At 51.4% G+C, this 16,337-nt stretch overlaps 1 protein-coding gene across 1 annotated transcript; it reads left to right on the top strand.

Moving 5' to 3' along the window:
• The first annotated feature begins 8,257 nt into the window (after window positions 1-8,257).
• Window positions 8,258-11,447, top strand: irx4b (iroquois homeobox 4b). Its single transcript, XM_056297967.1, has 6 exons — window positions 8,258-8,299; window positions 8,686-8,928; window positions 9,157-9,263; window positions 9,517-9,673; window positions 10,253-10,406; window positions 10,834-11,447. The coding sequence occupies exons 1-6, from the start codon at window positions 8,258-8,260 to the stop codon at window positions 11,445-11,447; spliced, it is 1,317 nt and encodes a 438-aa protein (XP_056153942.1).
• Window positions 11,448-16,337: the final 4,890 nt, after the last annotated feature.

Below are 16,337 nucleotides of genomic sequence, written 5' to 3'. Positions count from 1 at the left end.
TCTGCTATTCCTTTAATGAGACGAACCGGACGCTGACTGGATTTGCGGGTCACCGCGGTCCTTCAGACGTAACACAAGTTTGGGAAAGGTAGCAGACCAAGGTAAACAGGACAAGTCAATAACGTTATTGAACGGGACTTGGACGTACAGGTAAGGACATGCAAGACGAAGGCGACGTCTGCAACCACACACAGAGGCAGCGCAAGAGCACGCGCACACGCGCGTGCATAAACACAAACGAGCACACCCATGCCGCACGCAGAGGTACTTTGTGGTCATGTGTCCTTCTCTACACAACCGAGGGTGACCTTTCCACCCCGGTTACAGTCCCAGCAAGAGGCCACTGCACCCTGAGGCGGAACCACTTAAACACCCGCATGCAAAAGCAGACGCTCACAGGCAGGTACCCCCCCCCCCCACACACACACACACACACACACACACTTTACTACCCGGAGTACACTGCGGTTCTCTAAACTACCAGAGGATGGCGCCTGAGTTCTAGTCAGAAATATTTTGGTCCGTGCTGGTGGGTGGCACTCAGCCCGGTCTTTTAACTCGGTGCTCTCAGACCCGAGAATACCCAGTGGCTGCTGACAGAATACGTCAGACTAAAGTATGATTCCCATTTGCAGAGGGGACAGTTCTGCTGTGTCAGCGCCTTCACCACCACCAGACCAAAAGCCATACTTGCACCTGTCTGTTGGCAAAGGTCTACTTCAGGCTTCATCTTCAAAACTCAGCATCTTTTAGTTCACTGCTTTATTCCTCGCCGCTGTGGTGAGACGTAAAATGCCACGTGTTGTGTCATGATTTAGACGCTTGTGAATTAGCTGTTGTCATGGTGATAGAGAGTACCAAATAGGAAAAATCTTTTGTAGCTTTGAAGGGTAACCAAAACGTAGACCATTGTGGTGAGTTTGGCGACAGCTACAGGTTAAAATCATGTAGAGGTTAAAAACATAGCAGGCTGGTCTTGGTACTGTGTGGTGTAAGCATAGCAGGCTGGTCTTGGTACTCTGTGGTGTAAACATAGCAGGCAGGTCTTGGTACTGTGTGGTGTAAACATAGCAGGCTGGTCTTGGTAGTCTGTGGTGTAAACATAGCAGGCTGGTCTTGGTGCTGTGTGGTGTAAACATAGCAGGCTGGTCTTGGTACTCTGTGGTGTAAACATAGCAGGCTGGTCTTGGTACTCTGTGGTGTAAACATAGCTGGCTGGTCTTAGTACTGTGTGGTGTAAACATAGCAGGCTGGTCTTGGTGCTGTGTGGTGTAAACATAGCAGGCTGGTCTTGGTACTCTGTGGTGTAAACATAGCTGGCTGGTCTTAGTACTGTGTGGTGTAAACATAGCAGGCTGGTCTTGGTGCTGTGTGGTGTAAACATAGCAGGCTGGTCTTGGTACGGTGTGGTGTAAACATAGCAGGCTGGTCTTGGTACTGTGTGGTGTAAACATAGCAGGCTGGTCTTAGTACTCTGTGGTGTAAACATAGCAGGCTGGTCTTGGTGCTGTGTGGTGTAAACATAGCAGGCTGGTCTTGGTGCTGTGTGGTGTAAACATAGCAGGCTGGTCTTGGTACTGTGTGGTGTAAACATAGCAGGCTGGTCTTGGTACTGTGTGGTGTAAACATAGCAGGCTGGTCTTGGTACTGTGTGGTGTAAACATAGCAGGATAAACACAGCTGCAGATAATAACAGCAATAATGGGTCTGTTGGAGGTGGGTGTGCCGCACATTTATCAACGTCGACAGACTGACAGACACAGCCAGCACTGACAGTTGTCAATGGTACTGTCATTTGGGATGTTTACATTCAACTGTCAAGCACATTTCAAGCAAACTTTTCCAGATTAGCAAAGACATAAAATTCGAATTGGTTTCATTTCAATCAGATCTGTTCAAGCGAATAAAACGGTGTTTATATCATACGTCCACACTTCAACACACATGACGAAGATCGACCGGTTAAGATGAAGATACAGCTGATCATGTGATTGAATTCAATTCACGTTTCTTTTTTTCTTTTTAATTCTGCAAATGCGTTTTCATCACCCATTTAGACAATGAACTCTGTTTAAAAAAAGAGGCAAAACCCACCTCAAGCAAGCTTGTGAACTTTTTTGCAGCATTTGGGATTTTTGTTTCTTCGAAATTTGGGGTTTCCATTCGAAACGTCAAGTTTTGCAAAAACTGGCTTGATGGAAACCCCAGCAATGCTGGGTCTTTATCACACCCACATCCAACAGACCCATTACCTCCTGCTATGCTAACATCACAGAGTACCAAGACCAGCCTGCTATGTTTTTAACCTTTACGTGGCTTTTAACCTGTAGATGTCAGCAAACTCCGCTTATCCTTACTCAGGGTCGCGGGGATGCTGGTGCCTATCCTAGGAAATAAAAAAACAAAAACAAAACTGGGGCGTCTGGGTAACGTAGCGGTCTATTCCGTTATCTACCAACACGGGGATCGCCGGTTCGAATCCCCGTGTTACCTCCGGCTTGGTCGGGCGTCCCTACAGACACAATTGTCTGTGGGTGGGAAGCCGGATGTGGGTACGTGTCCTGGTTGCTGCACTAGCGCCTCCTCTGGTCGGTCGGGGAGCCTGTTCGGGTGGGGGTTGGGGACTGGGGGGAATAAGCGTGGTCCTCCCACGCGCTACGTCCCCCTGGCGAAACTCCTCACTGTCAGGTGAAAAGAAGCGGCTGGTGACTCCACGTGTATTGGAGGAGACACGTGGTAGTCTGCAGCCCCCCCCCCACCCCCCAGATCGGCAGGGGGGGTGGAGCAGCGACCGGGACGGCTTGGAAGAGTGGGGTAATTGGCCGGATACAATTGGGGGGAGAAAAAAAGGGGGGGGGCAGCAGCTACTGGTTACTATTTATCTTCAAACGATCCCAGACTGAGATAAGAACATAACAAAAGGCGAAGTCAGGCGTGAGACAGAGTGAAAAAAGAGAGAAAAGGGGGAGTCGGGGAGGGAGAATCAGGAACGCAGCCACGGTGAAAACAAGAGGAGGAGAGACGGGCAGAGAGGAAGGAGCGTGTGATGGCGAGACGGAGCCGAGCGATGGAGCCAAGAGCAAGAGGCGGGTTGACAAATAAACGGGCCGAGCGCGGCTCGGCTCGGCTCGGCTCGGCTCGGCTCGGCTCGGCGGGAGAGTTGCGGTGGGTTCAAGTGTGTGTTAAAGGCTGTATTGGTCCCCGAGGAGCGAGGCTCGAACAGCTGAATAATGTATACACGCTCACCGAGTAATGAAGTAGAAGTGATGGGGGGGAGGGGAGGGGAGGGGAGGGGGGGTATGGCTGAACTCCCAGGGATGCACACACTATGTACACACTCGAAAGAGCTCCGGGCACCCTTAACCTAGACAGTCTCTCTCTCCGTCTGCCTCTTCCCCTTTTTTTATGCGCGCGCGCGCGCACGCACGCACACGCACTCACACGCGCAAAACCGCCAAATGCAGTCAGTAGCTAAGAGGGTTGGCGTGTCTGTGTCCCCGTGTCGTACATCATTGATGAGGAAAGACCAGGGCATTTATATCCCACACTTTATCCCAGCAGCCTCACTCCCTCCTCGAGGCGCGAGCTGGGCATGAGAGGAGGTGCCGGAGACGAGGGAGGAGGGCTGCCTTGGCAGGGTCTTGCTCGTGGATCAGGACACGTCCGGCTTTGCAGCCGTAGAGGGCCCAACGCTGCAGTGTTTGAGCACGACACCTATTAGGTGCCCTACTTTAAAAAGGATTAGGGCACCGGGCGTCCGGGTAGCATGGCCGGTCTATACCGTTGCCTACCAACACAGGGATCGCCGGTTCGAATCCCCGCGTTACCTCCGGCTTGGTCGGGCGGGTCTGCGGGTGGGAAGCCGGATGTGTGTATGTGTCCTGAGGCGCCTGTTAGGGAAGTGGGGGGGGGGGGGGGGATAGCGTGATCCTCCCACGCGCTACGCCCCCTGGCGAAACTCCTCACCCGGTGCGTTTACACGATGTTAGAAAAACTCGACTTACTGTGTTATATAGTCCCACTAAAACGGGACTCTTAAGATACATGTAAACGCGTTAGTCCGGATTTCGAATGTCTCGAAGTCGGACCAACACACCGAGGTGCTGCGGTTGCGGATGGATTTACTCTGGCATGTGTACGCTTCAACCGGCCCCGAACGGGCCCGGGCGTCCAGGACGCCTCAAAAAAAAGTTAAAAAAAAGAAAAAAAGAGCGGGGTAACTGGTCAGACACAATAGGGGAGAAAAAGGGGAGAAATTAAAAAAAAAATAACAATCGCAACCAGCTGGGGCGTCCGGGTAGACGCCGGATCGCCGGTTCGAATCCACGCGTTATCCCCCCGCTTGGTCGGGCGTCCCTACAGACACGGTCGGCCGTATCTGCGGATGGGAAGCCGGATGTGGATAAGAGTGGGATAACTGGCTATGTACAACTGGGGAGGGGGGGGGAAATAGCAAGCAGCCGAAAGGGGGCATATCGGGGTGGGACATACTACTTCCGTCTATAAATCGATTCTCCCCCCCCCCCTCTTGTACACTGGCACAGTGACAGTAGTCCCATTACACGGCCTGACCCAGCTATGAAATCCAGCTATAACCGTAGCTCGACTCAACTGTGCATGTAAACGCAGTCACGTGAAAAGGAGCAGCTGGCGACTCCTCGTGTATGGGAGGAGGCACGTGGTAGTCCGCAGCCCTCCCCGCATCGGCAGAGGGGCTGGAGCAGAGACCGGGGCGGCTAGGGAGAGCGGGGTAACTGGCCAAGTACGACTGGAAGAAACATTTTGGAAAACCTAAAAAAACAAAAAAAACAAAAAAAAGTAGGGCACCTAATAACCGGACGCCCCTGTCTCCCCAGGCGAGGGTGTAGGCGGCGGAGGAGGGGGAAGAAGAGGGGGAGGAGTGAGTCGCCCAGGGTGTTGAGTTGCCGTTGCGCGCGTTGTGTCTGGCTCACCGTGGCCTTGACGAACCATCACCTCGCGTGTTGGCCAAACGTTTTGGCCCACCTGAGGGCCAAACCGTCTCATTTCATCTCGAAACACCCGTATCCGCTTACTCCATCCGGACTACTGCATAAACCAGGTCTCGGAGGGACTATTCCATGACGCGCACGTGTTGCTTGAAACACGCCAGTCATGTGAAGGCGGCTCTTTTGAGATCAGATAGGAGGAGAGCTCTCTAAAGTTCGTCCCACCAGACACGATGAATATGCAAAATGTTCCCACTCCGCTCTGCGCGTGTGGGCGCGTGTGGGCGCGTGCGCGTGCGTGCGTGGGGCATTGTCTCAAGTGAACCGGCATAAACAATAAAATGGTGTTTTTTTTGTTTTGGTTTGTTTTGAAAGCACTCCAACTCCAACTTGCCAAGCTCTTCTACTGCCGAAATGGCCGAACAGCCCAAACGACAGCGCCGCAAAGAGCATCCACATGTTAAACACTGATTAAAATTGTATACTTTCATATTCCAGGTAGGACATATTCAAATGGGCCCGGCTGTGACTGAAGGATGTTGTGATTGCTGTTGTTGCAGCGCCTCCTTTGCTCACGCTCGCCGCGATGCCTCCTCATCATCCTCTTTCTCACCCTCCACCTCTTCACCATCCTCTGCCTCACCACCATCCTCCTCCTCATCATTCACCTCCTCATCATTCACCTCCTCACCACCATCCTCCTCACCGTTTACCTCCTCACCCTCTTCCTCCGCACCCTCCTTCTCACCCTCTTCCTCCTCACCACCATCCTCCTCACCATGCTCCTTCTCACCATGCTCCTCTTCACCATTCTCCTCCTCACCATCCTCCTCCTCTTCACCCTCCTCCTCACCATCCTTCTCACCCTCTTCCCCCTCACCGTGCTCCTCCTCGCCGTGCTCCTCTTCACCACTCTCCCCCTCACCTTCCACATCTTCATCCTCCTCCTCCTCCTCCTCACCATGCTCCTCCTCACATAAACATGCTTCTATCATTAACCCCAACGCCCGGGCTGGATGCAGGGAGGATAAAATAAGAACGCTGTTTCCAGTCTTTTCCTTCTCTTCTCTCTTTTCGCGGAGCACCATGGATGAATGATTGATGCGCGGGGAGCGGGATCAGAAAGATATAATCACGGTCTAACGAACGCAAGGCCTTAAGAAATATATATTGGAGGTCTGCCATAAATATATAAACACCTCGTGTATTAATATATAAGCAGGCCATTGAATATTCAGAAAGAGGAGTGTAATGTTATCCGCGCGTCGCTGTGCGCAACACGGGGGGTGATACCCGGCCTTTGCAAGCCAGGAAGGAAAACAAACAGAACACACTCGCTCTTCTTCATCACGTTTCTTCATCCAGCTATACCTCCGGAGTCTTTTATTTTTATTTTGTCTTTCCATAAACTATGTCAGACCAGGACCGGGTTTATTGTCAGTGGCTCTCGCGGAGTGACGCGCGTGTTGTGTGAGGATGCGCGGCAGCGGCGCGCGCGGGGTGATAGCTTCATCCCCCGGCTCTGGGCGCAGTTGAAAGGGGGACAGGTAGTCCGTGTTCAATCTATCAGCGCCTCCCGTGGGACAAATGGAACGTCAATCAAGCGCCGGCACACGCGCGCGCCCGCTCCCCGGTGGGCTGCAGATGTTTTCTGGTGATGCGGCTCTGCTGCTCCAGCTGTACTCCGGGTGCACTGGGATTATTTGGTCCTTTTTACCTCCCTCCCCACCTCCCCCTCCTCCCATTTTCAGTTCCCTTGTATGCTGATGACTTCCTCTCTTCCGCCCCGACTCTCTCTCTCTCTCTCCTCTCTCTCTCTCTCTCTCTCTCTCTCTCTCTCTCTCTCTCTCTCTCTCTCCCTCTCTCCAGGCCTCCTCTCCTCTCCACATGCATCCCACAGACATGCTTACCCAGATCTTCTCCTCCTCCTCCTCCTCCTCCTCCTCCTCCTCCTCCTCCTCCTTCACGCTCCCCACGTCCCATCACTTCTCTGCTTTATGCATTCTGTCCATTTCTCATTTTGATTTCTCTCCCTCCACTCCTTGCTCCATGACTCCATCCCTCCCCTTTCGCTTCCCATTCTTTAACTCCTCTCTCTCTCTCTCGCCCCTTGCAGATATCTATCTCCCTACACATGCTGTGCATCACGTTTCAGTGCCTCCTGCAGTGGTGTAACTGGGACCGCCATCACCTCAGTGTCAGCAAAGTAAACCAGAGACATCTCTCTCTCTCTCTCTCTCCCTCCCTCTCTCCCCCCCCCTCTCTCTCTCTTTCTGTCTCTCTCTCCCTCTCCCTCCCTCACTTGCTTTCTCTCTCCAGACAACAAATTCATCTTCCTTGGCAGTCACCGCGTCTCTTTTCTTGTCATTTCTCTTTCACCATCTACACCGTCGTCTTCAAAGAAACGAGAAGGGTAAAAAAATAATTACAGAAATGTCCCTTTTCTCCTCACCCCCAAATTCAGGAGCGCTTATAATAAACACGACGCGCTATTCACTCCGCTGAAGGTGTTCGCTCCAGGGAACGAAAGGGGTGTTTAATGTTTGATTAATTTGCTTTAAAAGGGGGCTTGCAATTTCCCCACTCATGAATAAGTGAGTGACGAGGAGATTTCTCCGCCGTGACAAGTTATCTAAACTACAGGGCAAAACGATTATGCTAATATCAGGTTGTAGTCATCAATCATCTCATGTCAGTGTGGTGTCACCGCGTCACGTTCACACCCTCCTCCCTCTGGCCACGACGTGCGTGTGCGTGTGTATGCGTGTGTGTGTGCGTGCGTGCGTGTGTGCGTGCGTGAGATCCGAGACGATAATCGAGCATCCCCTCATTGCATTTTTAGGGAGGTAATTAATGAAGTGAGTTCCGCGGGGCAGACCGGGCTCTGCGTGACGTCACATCCAGGCGCCTTAAAGCCAAAGTGCGCGTCGCGGGGCGGCGCAGAGTTTGATCGCGCGCTCAGTATGATAGCCCGTGTGTACCCTGCACACATATATAGGCGGGGGCAGTGCGAGGACTGAGCCGTCAAAACCGGAGTCTGGTCTACCTGCAGGGGATCCGAAGTGGATTCGGGGGAATTACTTTTTCTTTTCTTTTTCTTTTTTTTACGCGTGACCCTGTTCTAATTAGCGTCCGGATAGGAGGCGCGCGGTTGTATGAGAGCGCGTGTTTGGACCGGTGCTGAGAATTATTGGGAAGTTTTACTGAAGACTAGATATGAAGTAGGTTATCCGGGGGGGAGGACTCTGCGCTACGCACCGATGTGGGTGGATGTCTGATCTCATCTGAACATGGCTTATCCACAGCTCGGATACTCCTACTCCACCCCTCAGGTATGGCGGAACATGTTCTTGTTAAATAAAATGAACACACACACACACACACACACACACACCCACACACACGTGTGTGTGTGGGTGTGTGTGTGCTGTTAATGAACATTTTTTGCACGTTTTGTTTGAATTTGAACATTATGTCAAGAATTAATGATCATTTCTCCTTATTTCTTGTGGGAGGTGTAATTATAAGTATTTTGTTGCAAAATAGCACCATCAACTTATCTCATTCGCTCGTTTTTTCAGCATTATTCCGTCTTGCTCTTTTATTTTTACTAAATTCAAGCAGCCTTTCAAATGTACCCCACCCCCCACCCCCCCACTGAGCGACTGGTTGACAGAACAAGTCAGTTATAACAACGATGCTTTCGCTCTCTCCCAAGTTTCTGATGACTTCCGGCTCCCTTGCAAGTTGTCTGGACCCGGGCGGAAGGTCCTTGGTGGAGGCCATCACGCCTCCCTCGCACCCCACCCTCAGCTGTCCGGTATATGAAAGCACTGTGCTGCGTTCCCCGAGGCACCAACTACCTGCCGTCTCCGGCATGGGGCTCTGCACCGGCCCCTACGCAAAGAGTCAAGGTCACTACACCACCTGCTCCGCAGACGCCACCGGTCTCTACTCCCGGGTTCGTTTCACCTCATTTATGTCCTATACCTTCATGTCCTGTGTCCTACGTCTGGGTCAAACCATGGTTCCAGCTAAGAAACGGGATGAAATGCGCAAATATTGCGCACATCTGCGCAGGGAGATAGTGGATGATGTGTGAGGAGGGGGGGGGGGTATAGTTCCCTGGAAGTTTTTGGATTTGTTTAGATATATTAACACGGTCGATTTGTCGATCTTTCCTACGCAGGGCCAACTAGACCCCAAAGACGGATCTGTGACGATGGGGGCGACCCAAACTCCCTCGTATTACCCCTACGAATACGCATTTGGACGGCGTTCCTACGACAGATACGTGTAAGTCAACGCCACCGTGGGCTAGTGAGTGGGTTGGATGCACACGTTAGTCAAGTCAAGTCCAATTTTTATTTGTCTATCAGCCCCACTGCAGCCTCCAGCAGATAAAAATAGAACAGGTGGCAAAGCACGACACCCCCACGTTAGACACTGACGTCTCAGGTTACACATCTAACCTCTGCGCTGACATAACTGTAGTTGTTGGTGTGCAATGTTGGGTTTATTTGGGACTGTAACGTCGCCAACATGGCAGGTACCCGAGCTCCGATGGCGCGTCCAGACGCAAAAACGCCACGCGGGAGACCACCAGCACCCTGAAGGCCTGGCTGCAGGAGCACCAGAAGAACCCCTACCCCACCAAAGGAGAGAAGATCATGCTGGCCATCATCACTCGAATGACACTCACACAGGTGGGTGTAAGCTCTCCCGAGAACCCGACTTGTCCAATGACCAGCCTCGCTTGTCCAGCGAGCAGACTTTGACGGCAGAGCTTCACGTCAGAACCGAGTTTAGCCACAACTAACCGAGCTGACTGATGTTTTTTTTGTCTTCCGCCCTTCGCCTGTCCGTGACCCCGTTTACACTTCGTTTTAAAATGCGTTTTTTTTTGCGATCGGATCACAAGTGGACAGAGCTAAATACAAAGTGTAAACGACCACCAAAACGTTTCGTGAACCGGTTACTCAAACCACTTGCCGAGGTGGTCTGGGACGCATTTGACCACATGTCTTTTGTAGTGTAAACGCTAATGCGTCCTGATGCGTCCCCGACAAGGACGTAACAGGAAATCTTCTTCTTCGTCGTCTTCTTCTTCTTCTTCGGAGTAACAAAATCTGATCGCAGGTGGTCAGCAGGACGCATTTGGAGACGGCGATGTGTCTCGCTGTCCACTTGTGATCCGATCGCCCAAAACGCATTTTAAAACCAAGTGTAAACAGCGTCTATTTTATGCTTTGTTCCTCCCTTCCTTCCTCGTTCCCTCCCTGTAGGTGTCCACATGGTTTGCTAATGCACGCAGGAGGCTGAAGAAGGAGAACAAAGTGACCTGGTCCCCGCGCACGAGCAAGAGCTCTGATGACAGAGGCTGTGACGATGACAGCGACGGTGGCGAGGAGTCAATCAAAAGTGGGAAAGGACAGCCGGGTAAGAGAAGCCATGCAGAAACATTTCTCTCTCTCTCTCTCTCTCTCTTTGTTTGTTTTTGTTTCATGTTTTGCTGCCGGGCGGCACAGTGGCGCAGTGGGTAGCGCGATCCCCCCACAACAAGAAGGTCCTGGGTTCGAGCCCCGGGGTAGTCCCACCTTGGGGGTCGTCCTCCTTGTGGGGTTTGTATGTTCTCCCCGTGTCTGTGTGGGTTTCCTCCGGGGTTCCGGTTTTACTAAATTGTCTCTAGGTGTGTGTGTGTGTGTGTGGGGGGGGGCGTCTCCCCGCCTGTCGCCCAATGACTGCTGGGATAGGCTCCAGCATCCCCGCGACCCTGGCAGCAGGATAAGCGGTTTGGATACTGGGTGGATGGATGGATGTTTTGCTGCCATACACTTACCGTCAAACGTATCCCTCCTCATTACAGACCAAGGGTGTGCAGATCTGCAGAGCGACCTCGACGACTTCGACCTGCTGGAGTCGGACAGCTCCGACTGCGAGCCCAAGCCACAGTTTCTAACGGAGAACACCACAACCAACCCCGCAGCGGACTTCTCTCACGAGAACCTCTCATGTGACCCGGAAACGCTACACGGGACAGACAGGCTGTCCCCGGGCTGCCCCTCGCTCACGCCCGTCCAGCACCACAACAACGCCTTCTACCCCGGACCGGGCACCCGGGACGCGGAGGCCAAGCCTAAAATCTGGTCCATTGCGCACACCGCTGTTTCTTTCAACCCCGGCCTGCAGCCGGAATACGCCCCGTGCATGCTCTCCTCAAGCGGCTCCCCGTCTCCCGGGTACCCGTCTAACGCGCGGCTGACCGCGGCCGACAGGCAGCAGGACTCGCCGGTGGCCACGCTCAGGGAGTGGGTCGACGGCGTTTTCCACGACCCCTCTTTCCAGCGCAGGCCGCTGACCCAGCCGCTGCCGAGACCAGTCGCGCCGTGGAAAGGTCCGAACGGCGACGCCATGGAGAGCAGGACACCGGCACATGCCTTTGGACATATTGGGCCTACATCTTCGTTACTGTCGCCATGATGAGGTGCCAGCGCGTATTGAACAGCATTTTTAAGACTACTGGACTTAAAAAGCAAAAACTCAAATGTATATTTTGTTGTTGTGGCTTGTCATAACTGTTAACAACGTGGGATTATAGTTCGGCATTGTGATAGGCCCCGTCTCTCTTGCAACACAAGCCTGGTAAAAGCACGCCGAGATATCCATCATTTATGCCCCCCCCCCCCACTCATTGCCAAATGTCTATTTTATGAGTTTTACACCGACAATTTGTCGCCACAGACGTCTCTGTAGCGAGGTTATATGGTTTGCAAACACATGACAGACACAGTATTGTACACTTGCACTATATCCTGCACACGCACCGAGTCCCACAAATAAAAGCTATATTGCGTAACAAGGCGTCGTTTGCTGTGAATGTGTCCGCCATCTTAGCCGCCCATGATGCTAAACACGTGGTTGCACCAAGTCGTATGAATTTAGATGCAATAGGTCCGATTCAGGAGATAAGGGACAACCCTGAATGTGTGTGTGCGTGCGTGCGTGTGCGCGCGCGTGAGAGAAAGGGGGCAAAGTGGATGGTATTCAGCCGTGACTAATGGAAACACACAGAGGAATGTGCTGCTAAATTGTTAAATCGATGCCACTTCCACCTCAGTTCCAGATGCAATCAGCGATGCATCCCTTTTCATTAGGCGGCTTTTGACTCTGCCAGCCCGGGACCGCCTGAAATTCCGCCGGGCGCCATATTCCTCTCGGGTGTCCTTTAGGTCGCTTTTCACCGAGTCACATCACAACTAACAGACACACATTATCAACATTATCCACGCCAGTGATTTTGCCCTACATCAAAAAACTACAACTTAAAAAGAGCAGATGCTGCTTACACCTAAACGTCCATAGATATGAACCCCCTCCCCCCCTCCTCCAACCACCTTTAATTATTTAGCAAATATTTACGAAATTAGGATTCCCAGAATGTCCAGCCTTTGTACAACAGGGCTCTGCGAGGAGTGTTTCTTTACTCCTGGCCTCCGTCTTTCTCCTCCGTTTTCGATTTAGGAGCGGTGATAAAGTATTCATCAGAACAGAGGAGGGATCTGCCGAGCCTTTGTATAGAATTAACCATTTCGGATTAAATAATTCAGGGCAAATTCAACCGAGAATTTCATTCTGCTCCTACTTCATAAATAAGTGAGATTTAAGATGATAAATAATGACATCTGACTTTTTTTTCTTCTTTTCTGTAAAGTTTACTTTCTTCTCGCTGTCAGACAAGGTCCCTTTGTGGACGGCTTTTGGATGCCTCGCCGAATTTTAGATTGAATTCCCATTTATTTTTTATTTATTTATTTATTTTTGGACGAATGAAATACAAATGTAGCCGGTTAGTTTCTTGCCCGGTGCGGGATTCGATACGGAGTGTACTGCACCACAAGGCGACGTCACTAACCGCTCGGCTAAAGGGTCAGACCCGTTAGCTAGGGGCTAACGTGTCTTATTAGTAGTTTACAGTCGTCACCCTCCCCGGAAGCGCGCCCTCGCGCTTTGTCATTCCGCGCTCCGAAGAGACTTCTGAGGATCTGCACACTTCCGGATCCCACCGCTGCCACCAATGTAACCGAGGGTTTGTAGATGTCGCCTATACTGTATGAAACTATACAATAACAAATACGGAGGTTCCACTTTCGCATGAGGACCACTTTATTTGGATTCTTCCCCCAACAGAACTCCACAGCAACAACACTGCGTACAGCACTTCCGCTCTCTCTTCAGCCTTCAAAATAAGAGCTCAAGGCATATACTGTGGCAACAGCTTATAACAGGAATTTAAAATCGCTAACAGGCAAGTCCAGAAAAATAGGTTACACAGACCTACGACGATATAATCCGGAACATAAGAATTATAACTGAATATGACTTTAAAAAAAAAGGCAAAGTAGCGTCGTAAATGGTAGACATCGGCGGGGGGAGATCTGTTCCCGTTTAGGGTTATTGCGCGTTCGCATCGGCCTTGACTGACAGGCAGATCTGGCCAATCCTAGCTCCTGAGAGCGGGGACTTTCCGGATTCACCCCGGAGCTGCCTGAGCCGTACCGGAAACTCGGTTTGTTCTACGCATGTGCCGTGTGCGTGATTTTTTTTCGCACCCGTTTTCAGTGGCGTTATTATTTTCCCCACCTGGATTCCGGGAAGACCCGCCCCTACTCTATCGCTGATTGGCTAACCCTATCTCTAACCCCAACCCTAACCCTAACATCAACCAACCTAACCAACGGAGGCAACGAGTACTAGCCAATTAGAGGCAGAGTTCCCGGAAAACGGGTACGGAAAAAAATCACGCGTGCCGTGTTGCTACGGCTCTGGCGCGAGCAACGCGGCACATGCGTAGAACAAATCTTTCTTAACGGCTGTGGCTCACGCAGGCGCAGGGTGGTTAAGGTTAAGGTTGGGTTGAGGTTTTCCGGTACGGCGTCACGGCACCCTCAGAGACTCCTGCAGCCCAAAGCGAGCCACTGGCAACCAGAAGGAGGTTGTATTGAAGAAATAGAAAAGAAAAGAAAAAGAAGAAATAGAAAACACTGCAAGATTGTCTAGACAACTCCAGCAAGTGTCCAGCATGTGTGTTATATTGCAGTAGAAGCAACATACAGTGGCTATAAAGATACCCAACCCACACGACAATTTGTACATTTTCTTGTGCAACAAAATTTGTCAGACCCGCAGTTTGCTCATCTGGCTCGCACCACCCAACCCACACTCCCCTATAGCGTCTTCCAAGACAGCCAGCACAGACAGACTGAGCCTAAAGGGCGGAGACTGTCGAGGTAGGACAACACTGTTAGAAAACTCAATTTGGGCGTCTGGGTAGTGTAGCGGTCTATTCCGTTGCCTCCCAACACGGGGATTCCCGGTTCAAATCCCCATGTTGCCTCCGGCTTGGTCGGGCGACCCTACACACACAATTGGCCGTGTCTGGCGGGTGAGAAGCCGGATGTGGGTATGTGTCCTGGTCGCTGCACTAGCGCCTCCTTTGGTCGGCCGGGGCGCCTGTTCAGGGAGGAGGGGGAACTGGGGGGGGGAATAGCGTGGACCTCCCACGCGCTACGTCCCCCTGGCGAAACTCCTCACTGTCAGGTGAAAAGAAGCGGTTGGCGACTCCACATGTATCGGAGGAGGCGTGTGGTGGTCTGCAGCCCTCCCCGGATCAGCAGAGGGGGTGGGAGCAGAAACCGCGACGGCTCGGATCGGCTCTGTGCATAACTGTAGCCGACTAAAAAAAAAAAACTGTGTCGACTGACTTCCGGTTTCTACATACCAGTTTCCTGTTTGTTTACGTGTGCTAGTGACAACGCGATGCCTGCAAGATTTGCCATGGATAAATGTCAGCGGCACGCACAGAAGTGTCTTCCCCCTGCACCTCCCAGCAGACGGGGGGGGGGGGGGGGCGTTTCAAGTTGAACACATCAAGTTACGTCCACAATTATGAGGGTCCGTCCGTTAGTTCGTCCGTCGGGACTCATCCTCATAATTGTGGACGTAACCGGATATGCACAGCTTGAAACCCCAAGCCAAAAAAACCCCAAAACAAAACAAAACAAAACAAACAAACAAACAAACAAAAAACAACAAAGAAACGATGTGGGAAATTTGTTTTACCGTAACAGCTCGTGTTGGCTGCAGTTTTATCAGCTGCCATTATACACTGCTGCGACTGTTGCATTGTGTATCTTAGCAGATGGAAGTAGTGGGAACTTCAAATTAGTCTTCTCTGTGCCTTATATATATATATATATATATATATATATATATATATATATATATATATATATATATATATATATATAAACACTTAGACCCTCTCAACACTCACGCACCCAAACTTGTGTACAGTAATGCTCCGAGACACACATATGATAGTCTCTTGTGTTCTGTCTCACACACACACACACGCACACACACGCACACACGCACGCACACACACACGCACACAAGCTTTTTGTTGTTTTCCCGGGTTATCAAAGTGCTGCGAAGAAACTCTCCCTCCAAAAAACTGTCACATGTTGTCACAGACGCCGCGCTCCCCGCAGTAACCCCGCGAGCCTGCGGCACGAGAACAAGTCATTATATTCATGGTAAAGGTCAGGAGCTCTGTCACCCGACTCTGAAGTGGATCTGAGTGGAGTTGCCCCCTAGTCAAAGACCAAAGGTCAGCTTCCCGGTTTTTTTTTCTTCCTTCCCCCCCGTCTAACAACGCGGAATGAAACCAAACGGGACACGCTGCTCTCGGATCTGTTGTCTGCGAGCCCCCTTCCAGCCGCGGCGACTTCCAGAAGTGAAGTTCAGATAATTGGCTTTGGGGAGCTCCGTAATGAGCCTGGAGATTCTGTAATGTGACACATTTTAAAAGGAGGGATAGTTCCACGGGGCAATTAGGGGAGCGAGGAGGATGTTTTTGTGTAGGGAGAATGATTGTTGTAGAGGAGCGTTGTGTTAAGGGTTTCAGTGGCATTTAACCCCATAATCTATTGTAGGGCATAGCAGTGAGGACAGTTTCTCTGCAATAAGTATTTTACCGACTACGCCATATCACCTGAAAGCGCAGAGCAATAGTCCCGATCTGTTGTTTGATAGAATGCAGAAAGCTGCAGGGGGCGTCACTGTACTGTTGATGAGACCGTTCAAGACCGAGACGGTCGTGATGACCGTTTTGGATTTCCAAAGTTTAGTAACTTTGAGGGGGGAAAAAAAGATACAGACCTGCCGCTCCCTGAATTCTCCTAAAATTGCATATATTTGCTTCCCCCCCTCCCCAATTGTGCCGATCCGGGGAGGGCTGCAGTCTACGACGTCTCCTCTGATACACGTGGAGTCGCCAGCCGCTTCTTTTCACCTGACAGTGAGGAGTTT

Source organism: Lampris incognitus, chromosome 18, assembly GCF_029633865.1.
Source record: "Lampris incognitus isolate fLamInc1 chromosome 18, fLamInc1.hap2, whole genome shotgun sequence".
NCBI classification, from domain to species: Eukaryota; Metazoa; Chordata; class Actinopteri; order Lampriformes; family Lampridae; genus Lampris; species Lampris incognitus.
The sequence above is the reverse complement of the archived record's forward strand: the minus strand, read 5'-3'. Positions and strand labels throughout refer to the sequence as shown.

Bases quoted from the DNA above. Each gene is read 5' to 3' on its own strand.
- irx4b (XM_056297967.1), top strand. From the start codon at position 8,258: ATGGCTTATCCACAGCTCGGATACTCCTACTCCACCCCTCAG. The intron at 9,264-9,516 runs GTAAGTCAACGC...CCAACATGGCAG, and splicing joins CGTTCCTACGACAGATACGT to GTACCCGAGCTCCGATGGCG. The intron at 10,407-10,833 runs GTAAGAGAAGCC...TCCTCATTACAG, and splicing joins AAGTGGGAAAGGACAGCCGG to ACCAAGGGTGTGCAGATCTG.